At 62.7% G+C, this 8910-nt stretch overlaps 1 protein-coding gene across 2 annotated transcripts; it reads right to left on the bottom strand.

Moving 5' to 3' along the window:
* Positions 1-1913: 1913 nt before the first annotated feature.
* On the bottom strand, positions 1914-7875 carry Myl10 (myosin light chain 10). Of its 2 annotated transcripts, none has more exons than XM_015491589.2 (6): positions 7783-7875; positions 7294-7369; positions 6627-6731; positions 4157-4235; positions 2131-2179; positions 1914-2049 (listed from the first exon to the last, which is right to left on the bottom strand). In XM_015491589.2, the coding sequence occupies exons 1-6, from the start codon at positions 7816-7818 to the stop codon at positions 1951-1953; spliced, it is 444 nt and encodes a 147-aa protein (XP_015347075.2). In that variant the 5' UTR covers positions 7819-7875; the 3' UTR covers positions 1914-1950. The 2 variants fall into 2 exon arrangements, with proteins under 2 accessions (XP_015347075.2, XP_048645125.1); XM_048789168.1 differs by having other exon boundaries at positions 7663-7833.
* Between the last annotated feature and the right edge of the window lie 1035 nt (positions 7876-8910).

Genomic DNA, 8910 nt, shown 5'->3' with positions numbered 1-8910 from the left:
CACGGGCCTGTGTGCCCCCGCTCAGCCATCTTGTTGTGGTTGTTTTTTGTACCAGGGACTGAACCCCAGGGCGCTCAGCCACGGAGCCCCAGCCCCAGCCCCTTTCATATTTTATTTAGAGACAGGGTCTCGCTGAGCTGCTTAGGGCCTCGCTAAGATGCTGAGGCTGAACTTGAACTCACCATCCTCCTGCCTCAGCCTCCCGAGCTGCTGGGATTACAGGTGTGCTCCACTGTGCCTGGCTCCCCTCTCATCCTGACTGTGCCCATCCTCTGGTCTCCCAGCCGGGACAGCATAGGCGTGCCCAGGCCCTGACTCTGCTGCGGGTTCAGAGCTGTAGACGTGACATTCGTCACCTCCTGGGTTTCCCAGCTGCCTGCTGAGTGGGTCGCCAACCCCGTTCAACCTCTCTCCCCACAGCCAGTTCTCCTCCGGGCTCGCTCTGGGCACAGTGACTCCTCCCGCACCCCTCAATCCCAGGGGTCCTCCACCCTCCTCAGAAAAGGCCCTCGAGAGTTCTGGGACCTGCACACGTGTAGTAAGTCACCCGCCGCGCACCCCTCTTCAGGTTCAGCCTGATGGTCTTTCCCATAGGTTCACATCCGGGTTTCCAGCCACTAGGGTGCCAGAAGAATGGGAACAACTGCTAGTGGGCTTCTTGGTGGGGTGACGGAATGCTGTGGATATGGACACCCTCGTGATTATACCCGAAGCCACTCTAGAACGGTCGGTGTGATGGTGTGTAAGCTGTATCTCAATAAACAGACTTGGCTTTAGATACAGAAGACTTCCTTCTCCCTGCAAGATGACACAAACGGGTATCACCAAGTCACTGTGTGTCTCTGAAGCTGCCTTGTCTTGCTGGGCTCGGTTCCCGTGCCCAGAAGTGCTGTGGCCTTTGCATCAGGGCTGCCCTGAGGGGTGCTTGTGTGGTTTCCCCTTGGGGTCTATTGTAACTCTGCAAGTCCCCACCATGTCCTCTGATGGACATGTGATAGGTGTCACAAACCCAGGAGTGGGAGAGCTGGGTTGGGATCTGCACACCTTTAACACAAATAGACACTGACAGTGTCCCCGAGTGGCTGACTTGTTAGTCACCTTCCTCGCCAACACTTGAGATTGCCCATCTCTTTATTTTAGCCACTGAGCTGGACCCGGACCGTGTTGCAGTTTTTGGTGGTTGTTTTTGGTACCGGGGATTGAACCCAGGGGTGCTTAACCACTGAGTCACAACCCCAAACCCACCCTTTTCTTTATATTTTATTTAGAGACAGGGTCTCACTGAGTTGCTTAGGGCCTCTCTGAGTTAATGAGGCTGGCCTTGAATTGGAGATCCTCCTGCCTCGGCCTCCCGAGCTGCTGGAGTTACAGGTTGTGCCACGGCACTTGGCCTTATTCCGTGATCTTTGTATCCTGTGTCTGAGTGTCCTGTTCAAGAAGTCTTCTCCAGCCCTCTCAACACCCCTGGGCTCTCCCTGCCTCCTCTCCCACTCTGCCATGCCCAGCTCCTACCTGCCCCTTCCCCTCCCCATGGTTTTTCTGTCCCCCTTTCTATCCCCTGTAACCATCTCCCTCACCGCAGTCAGGGTGATCCTCCTGCCCACGGATACGTCTGGCTCCCCTTCACGACCCGGGGACTGGCAGAGGCCCTGCCACGCGCTAGGTGCTCAGTTAGAGCCACACAGACAAAGGCCCTGTCCCGGGGCCCAGCTGGGGAGCATTCGAGCTGTCAATCAGCGCTAAACCAGCCACGAGGGACAGCCCAGCAAAGCCAGGGACCAAAGAGTTCGGAAAAACCAACCCGATGGGAAAGTTCTCCCCAGTGACCACCCGTCACACAGGCTCAGGCCTCAGTGGCATTTATTCCTGCCTGGGCGGGACGGTGGGACAGGGGGGGCCTTCCCCGGGACGCTCCCCCGTCTTTGCCAGCTCAGCGGCGGACCCCGTCCGCTAGTCCTTCTCCTCGCCGTGCGTGATGACGTAGCACAGGTTCCTGTAGTCCAAGTTGCCGCACACGTCGGGCGGGAAAGCCGCGAACATCTGCTTGACCTGGGGAGGCAGCCGGGGGTCAGCCTGGAGCAGCGCTGCCCCGAGGCCAGGGGACCCGCGTGCCCCAAAGCCCACACCTACCTCCTCCTCGCTGAACCGGTCGGCCTGGGTCATGAGCTTCTCTTTGATGCTGCTCATGGAGAGACGCCCATCATGTCCAGGGGAAGGGCTGCCCCAGGTGGGCATGCAGATCCCAGGGGTGATGGGGACCGGGGAGTCCTGACCCCAGAGGACACCAATCTGGGGCTGGCGCTCCCAGCCCTCAGACAGCTCTCTGAGCACTCCCCCCTCCTCTGTCACCCAGGCTCTGCCTGAGAGCCCAGCAGCAGGTGGGGACTAGATGGATGACCTTGAGACCCCATCATGACCTTGGAGCCACTCTGATTCCCAGGGTGTGTTGATAACCTACTAATGTCATTGAAGCGGGGCACGGCGGTTCACGCCTGTCATCCCAGCAGCTGGGGAGGCTGAGGCAGGAGGATTGCGAGTTCGAAGCCAGCCTCAGCAAAAGTGAGGCCCTAAGCAACTGAGCGAGACCCTGTCTCTAAATAAAATATTTAAAAAGGGCTGGGGATGGGGCTCAGGGGTTCAGTGCCCCTGGGTTCAATCCTTGATACCAAAAAGAAGGTCATTGAGGGAAGATGCCCAGGACCTGGGCATCTGTAGACTTCTGTGTCTAGATGGTGACTTTTGCTGACATCTGCGTAGCACTTCACAGACACTCAGACCACGCCCGGCCCCTCTGGGACCTGGGAAACGGGGACTGGATCCCCCTTTCACTGGGGGGGCGCTGAGGCTGGGGGGCTATGGCTTGCCCTACATCCCACAGAGAGACAGTGGGGGGCATCCCTCTGGGCGTCAGGAGAGCAGCTTCTGGGGGCAGAGGAGCGGCCCGCGTTGGGACCTGGAGCCTGTACACAAAGGGACGGATCCCCTGGCACTGAGGGACCTTGCCAGGATGGGGGACTGGCTGGTGGACGGACAGGATGATCAGAGGGCTGAGCCAGGCCCTGTGCTCCCAGAGTGTACCCTGGTGCCTGCAAGGCAGGCCCCGCTCGGTGCCAACGCACATTTTCCATTATTTATGTTTCTGGGACAGTCACAGTTTCCAACTCCCTGAGCTGGGGACTCGTCACAGACGCTGTTTCAACCAGAGCCTCCTCTGTGGCCTGCTGGCCAGCAGCCACCTCCTCCAGGTCCCGTGGCCTGGGGAGGCACCTTCCATTCCCAAACTGGGTCCCTGATGGGTTCCTCCCAGCCCTGTCCTCAGTGGGTGGGAGAGAGTAGGGGGCTGGGCCAGGCCAGGCTGGGTGGGGGCCCCAGGTGCCTCCCCTGGCCCCAAGATGGAAGTGGGAGCCTCAGGCCCTCGGAGGGAATGGAAAATGGGGGACACGGACGCCCTCGACCGTCCCGCGGTACCCGGGAGTCTGACTCACTCTCTTGGGTGAGATCCTGTGAGATGGAACCAACCGGCCTCCCCTCCACCCCAGGGCGAGACTCCGAGTGAGGACTCCATAAAACCACCCCCAACCAGAGGCACATGGTCATGGTCAGGTGGCCTGAGCCTGTGGGGGCGGGGGGAGGGGAGGAATCTCACCTGCCCAGGGCCACCAACCCAGGCCCAGCCAGGCTCAGAAGGGACCTCCGTGGGCACAGATCAGAGTTGACACAGCCCCAGGGCCTGGGTAGGCTGCCACTTCCCCGCCTGGGGCTCTGCCCCCTGCACCCACAGGGAGGGGCTCTCAGGACTCCCATGCTCCCAGAGCAGACCGGGGTCCCCGGCTGGGGAGTGAGCCCCCATCCAGGCGCTGCACCCCCCACCCCATGCTCAGTATCCACCATCCCAACCAGGCCACCTGGAGTCTCCTTCAAGGACCCCTCTGCCTCCTTCCCCACCACTGGGAAGACCCCCAAGTGACCCCTCACAACTCCTTTCCAATCCCACAAGCCTGCAGAGGGGGACGCTGGGGCCCAGAGAGGGGAAGGGGCCCAGGAGGGGCTGGACTGGGCAGTGGTCTCCTGACAGGGTGCTGCCCCTGCTGGGCTGGACTCTGGGTGGGAAAGGGAAGGGGCTGCCTCCCCCCAGGACCCACCCCAGCGCACTCACAGGTCAGCCTTGACGAATCCCTTCCCTTCAGTGTCGAACACCTTGAAGGCGTGGAGAATGGTCTCCTCTGGGTCCGTGCCTAGCAGCAGCACACGGGGCAGGGAAAGCCGTAAGGTGGAGAGACGGGTGCCAGGTGGGCAGGGGTGGGAGGTGGGGGCCCCTCCTATGGCTCCCAACTTCTGCTCCACGGGGAGGGCCAAGCCGCTCGAAGCAAGAGCAGGGAAGTGAGAGGGATAATAGACAGCAGCACTGTGGGTGGGTGAGTTCATGCACAACCTGCACAAGTGTACCTGGATACCCTGGGTATTAGCTATGTGCTTAACTCTCCTGGCTCTATTTTATAGATGAAGAAACTGAGGCTCAGAGAAGTTACGTGACTTGCCCAATATCTTCAAACTGCTCTTGCATGATCACTGAGATCTGAATGGTGGCAGCTCTGGGGCTCACGTATTACCCAAGCTGTGCCCAGAGGCTATGGAGGAAGAAGAGCTCTGTACTCGGGGCTTGGACAGTGGCCTTGGAGGGTCTGCAGGGTTGACCCACCCAGGCGTGGTGGCAGTGTGGCCAGAGCAGTTTTGGTTTTATCACTGGCGTGGCTTTGGGGAAAGCTGTCGTTAGAAGATATATTCTGGTACCCACCACGGGCTTCAGTGGCCCTCAGAGGAAACTGAGGTCCAGAGAGAGTCCACCGCCTGCCTGAGGCTCCCTAAGAGAAGGCGGGTGTGACATACCCTGGGGACCTCTGGAGTGCCCTCCTCCTCCCGCCACCTGCCTCCCCCAGCAGACCGGGGCAGACTCTGTCTCCCCTGAAGTCTGGACGCTCATCCAGGTCAAGGTGAGGCTGGTCCCAGGGACGGAGCCTGGCATGAGCTGGCCTGCTGGCCTGGAGTGCCCAGAGGAGGTCCTGCTGGAGCAGGGCTGGGGCCCTCAGGTTGGTCAGGCAGCAGGACAGCGGTGGCAACCTGGTGGGGGTGCAGAGGTCAAAGGCCGGGGCTGGGGGCTGGGGTGGCCTCTGCTGGGAGGTCTTGGTCTCCCAGATCAGTCAGCTGAAAGTGGTCTCTAAAGAGGTCTGGGCTGGGCGGGTCTGTGGCCGGCCCCGGCCTCCTCCTGAGTGAGGATGGTAAGCTGGACTCCGTTAGTCCAGGCCCAGCTGCTGGCCTCCAGTTCACCCTGGCCTCCTCCCTAGAGCGGGCCTCTGCTCTGGGGCCTACAAACTCATAAAACTGGCTGCGGAGGGACTGCTTCTCATCCTTGCTGATGGGAACCTCGTGACAAAGTCTCCTGTCCCAATTAGTGGGAAAGGGGTGGCTACCCGCCCCCCGCCCCTCAGGCTGCTGGCCTCTCACGCGGGCCTGGCCAAGTCCGCATGACAGGACAGTGTCCCTGCACAGATGAGGAGAAGCTGCAGCCCTGCCGCCCCACCAGGCCTGGTCACATGGCCAGCCCAGCCCCAGCCCAGCCGGAGCCGCAGTCTCGGTCTCTCCATCTGCAGGACAGGCCGGCCATCGGGGCGGAGAGCGCCTCTCATCCCCCTGGTGCCCGGAGGGGCTCAGGAAACCGCACCTGACGCAGGCCCCACGCCCAGGCAGGCTGTACCCTGCCTCGCCTACTGTCCAGGCCCCTGAGCCGTCCACCCTGGTCACCCAAGGCCACTTGGCTCGGCTTCCCACCAGGCATTAATAAGTATCTCGGTCACATTCCTTGGGATCAAAGATGGAGGCCGCCTCCCTGCTCAGGGTAGAGCCAGCAGCTGGGTCACCCGTGTGTCCCGCAGCTTGGTCCCCTTGGGCTTCTGCGCTCTTGCAGCAACAGCACCCACCTCCAGGGCAGCCGGAGCCTCAACTAGGCCGGCCACAGACCCTCATGCTTGGGGATGTCATTTCAGGGGCCCCTGGGGCCCGGAGAGAAAAAGGCTAGGGACAGCCACCGGCCTCCACAAGCTGGTTCCGTGTCTCAGGGGAGCCCCCATCAGAGCCAGGGTCCCAGGTGGTGCCCCCTCCTGGCCACTTTCTTGCTGAGGCTCCTGGTCAGGTGTCACAACCTCTCTGAGCCTCCTCTGACTCATCATTTGTGGAAAGAGTCCCCTGATCCTTTCCCGGGGGGCTGCAGTGGCTTCAGAACAAGCCCAGGTGAGTAGCCAGACCTGGAGTGGGTGGCGGTCATTTTTGGAAACCCGTTCCGGACAAGGTCTCTCTGCCTGGGCACCAGCCCCATCAGCTGGGGACAGTGGGGCAGAGCAGGCAGGTGGCAGGAGAAGCTGGGAGTGGCGATGGGGCTGTCCTCATGGTGGGCCAAGGCCACGCGAGGCAGGGCTGTGACAGTGACCTCCACCATGCAGGCCAGAGGGGGCCTGAGGCAGGGTGCGTGTACCAGGGGCTGGTGCCTGGGGCCATTTGTTCCCAGCCGTGGTGACCAGGTGTCAGGGCCACCAGAGGCTGGCTAACCCGCCCTTCCCTTGGCCCTGGCTCACCTTTGAGCTTCTCCCCGAACATGGTGAGGAAGACGGTAAAGTTGATGGGCCCCGGGGCCTCCTTCACCATGGCCTCCAGCTCCTCGTTCTTGACGTTGATGCGGCCTGGGGGCAGGGGAGGGGGGTCAGGGCGCAGGGCGGGGCCCTGGGGGCCTGCGTTCAGCCAGCCAGGGAGGGTCCCTCAGGCGTCCCAGCTCTGCCGTTCCTAAAGCCCGACCTGCTGCGGGGACATTCAGCCCTCGGTCTCCTGGGCCTCCATCTGCAGATAAGGAATGGACCTCGGGAGCTGCAGGGGGCCCTGGCCTCTTGGCTCAGGTGGACACTCAGGTGGCCGAGGCTCAAGGCACATCCAGAGTGGCCTGGCTGTGTCCCCTAACCCCCGCCCCCGTCAGTGCCTAACCCCTCCCTGGCAGTTGCCCCCACTTCTGGACCCCCACTGGCTGTCTGGACCCCTTGTGCCCCCGTCCTTCACACAGGCTGTTCCACCCTGGCCTCGAACACACAGAGCCACCCCTGGAGGTGGCCCTGTCCCAGAATTGTCAGCTGACATGCCCAACAGAGCCCTCGCCTGCCCCCACAGGCTCCTCTTGTGTCCAGAGCAGCCCTGGTGGCCCCCACTTGGCCTTGAAGATGGCCCNAGGCCAGCGCCCGGCCGCAGAGTACCCACCCAGGGCCGCAAACGTGTCCCTCAGGTCCTCCTTGTCGATGAAGCCGTCCCGGTTCTGGTCCATGATGGTGAAGGCCTGGCAGAGACCAGCACTGAGCCACCCTCAGCCCGTCCAGCCGGGCCCCGTCACCGCTCCTGCCAACGGCGGCCGGGAACCTCGGCCAGGGCCCCCGGGTCCCCAGCTGCCCGGTCTGGCTGCCCAGAGTCCGAGGGCCGTGGTCATCCTCTGGAGTACCCAGTGGCCCGTGCTTGTCCCCCCTCTCAGGCTCTCTGCTGCCCCCATTTACAGAGAGGGAAGCCCGGCTCAGGAGAAAGGCCTGGCCGAGTCACACAGCCAGCGCAGCTGAGGTTCAGGGAGGGCAGCGTCACCCGGCTCCAGCTCTGGGGCACACCAGGGTGGCCCAGGAGAATGAGGACACACTCGGGCAGCCCCCGGCCACCCCGGACCCTGTGCCCTTCCGGCCTCATCCCCTGGGGCAGCCGACCAACCTCCTTGAACTCCTGGATCTGGGACTGGTCGAACATGGAGAAGACGTTGGAGCTGGCCCCGCCGTCCACCCTCTTCCGGGCCCTCCTGGGTGCCTGTCGGGAACAGGTGAGGCCTTGCAGCTTCCCCTTCCTCGGGAGGTCAGCCCAGCCCAGCCTCATCTCCTGAGCACCGAGTCCTGGAGGACACTCCCGCCTCCTGATGCCCACAGCACACAGACCTGGCTCCCGGGAAGCCGAGGGTTGGCCAGTCCAGCAGGAGGCCTGCGGAGCCTTCCCCGCCACCTCCCGCAGGGCCAGGCACCTGCCTCCTACCTGCCCCCACCCCACCTGGCTACCCCAGTGGCACAGGGCACTTCTGTCTGCACCGTGTTGGGGACCCTGGAATCTGGCCTTGTCCAGCTGCTAAAAGCTTCCCAAGTGCTCTCAGGGTTTGTCCCTTGCCACTTTCCAAAGCGTCCTCTCCCTCCCACCTGGGTCCCCCACTTCCCTAAGCCCCCTCTGAACTGCCCTGCCCCCTCCCCTGTGTCCCGGACGCCTTCCCAGCCTCCCAGGAAGATGCCTCCTCCAGGAAGCCCTCCTGCCCCCACAAGGTCAGACGAGGTCAGACCAACAGGCCCTGCTCTGTTCTGGGCCTGACGCCCTCCAGAGCACACACCACCCTGTCCTGTCATTTCCCTCCCCGTGGCTGTCTGCCCACCTAAGACCTCAGGGGTGACACCCATTCTGTCCCATCGGTGGTCTCTCGGGGCCCACCCCAGATGTGGCTCAGAGCGGGATCAGTCCATGTTTGGTCATAGCCTCCGTAAGTCAGGTCCCACCTAGGCACACGGGGGACCGCAGGCCACCCACGTGGACGCAGCCCTGGGTCTCTGGCTGGCCTTCCTGCCTCCAAGGGCTTCTTTCAGATGATCCTGGTACCTGAGAGCCCACCACTCAGCATTTGTGAAAGCTATGTCCCCAGGATGCCCCAGGGGACTTCCCAGGGCCCGTCCCCAAGTTGGTCCTTGAAAGAGCCTGTCCTTGGCCTCATGGAGGGAGAGGTGGAGGTCTGGGCTCCCCCCAGCTCAGCCTGCACCACCTGGCTCCTGGGCCTGTCCAGCGCCCCCCCGCAGGCTTCCCTGCCCCCTG

The sequence above is a fragment of the Marmota marmota genome, unplaced genomic scaffold (assembly GCF_001458135.2).
Source record: "Marmota marmota marmota unplaced genomic scaffold, marMar, whole genome shotgun sequence".
Lineage (NCBI taxonomy): Eukaryota > Metazoa > Chordata > Mammalia > Rodentia > Sciuridae > Marmota > Marmota marmota.
The sequence above is the reverse complement of the archived record's forward strand: the minus strand, read 5'-3'. Positions and strand labels throughout refer to the sequence as shown.

Bases quoted from the DNA above. Each gene is read 5' to 3' on its own strand.
- Myl10 (XM_048789168.1), bottom strand. From the start codon at position 7,818: ATGTTCGACCAGTCCCAGATCCAGGAGTTCAAGGAGGTTGGTCGGCTG. The intron at 7,370-7,662 runs GTGACGCTGCCC...GGTCTCTGCCAG, and splicing joins TGCCCCAGAGCTGGAGCCGG to GCCTTCACCATCATGGACCA. The intron at 4,236-6,626 runs GTGAGCCAGGGC...TGCTGCTGCTAG, and splicing joins GTTCGGGGAGAAGCTCAAAG to GCACGGACCCAGAGGAGACC.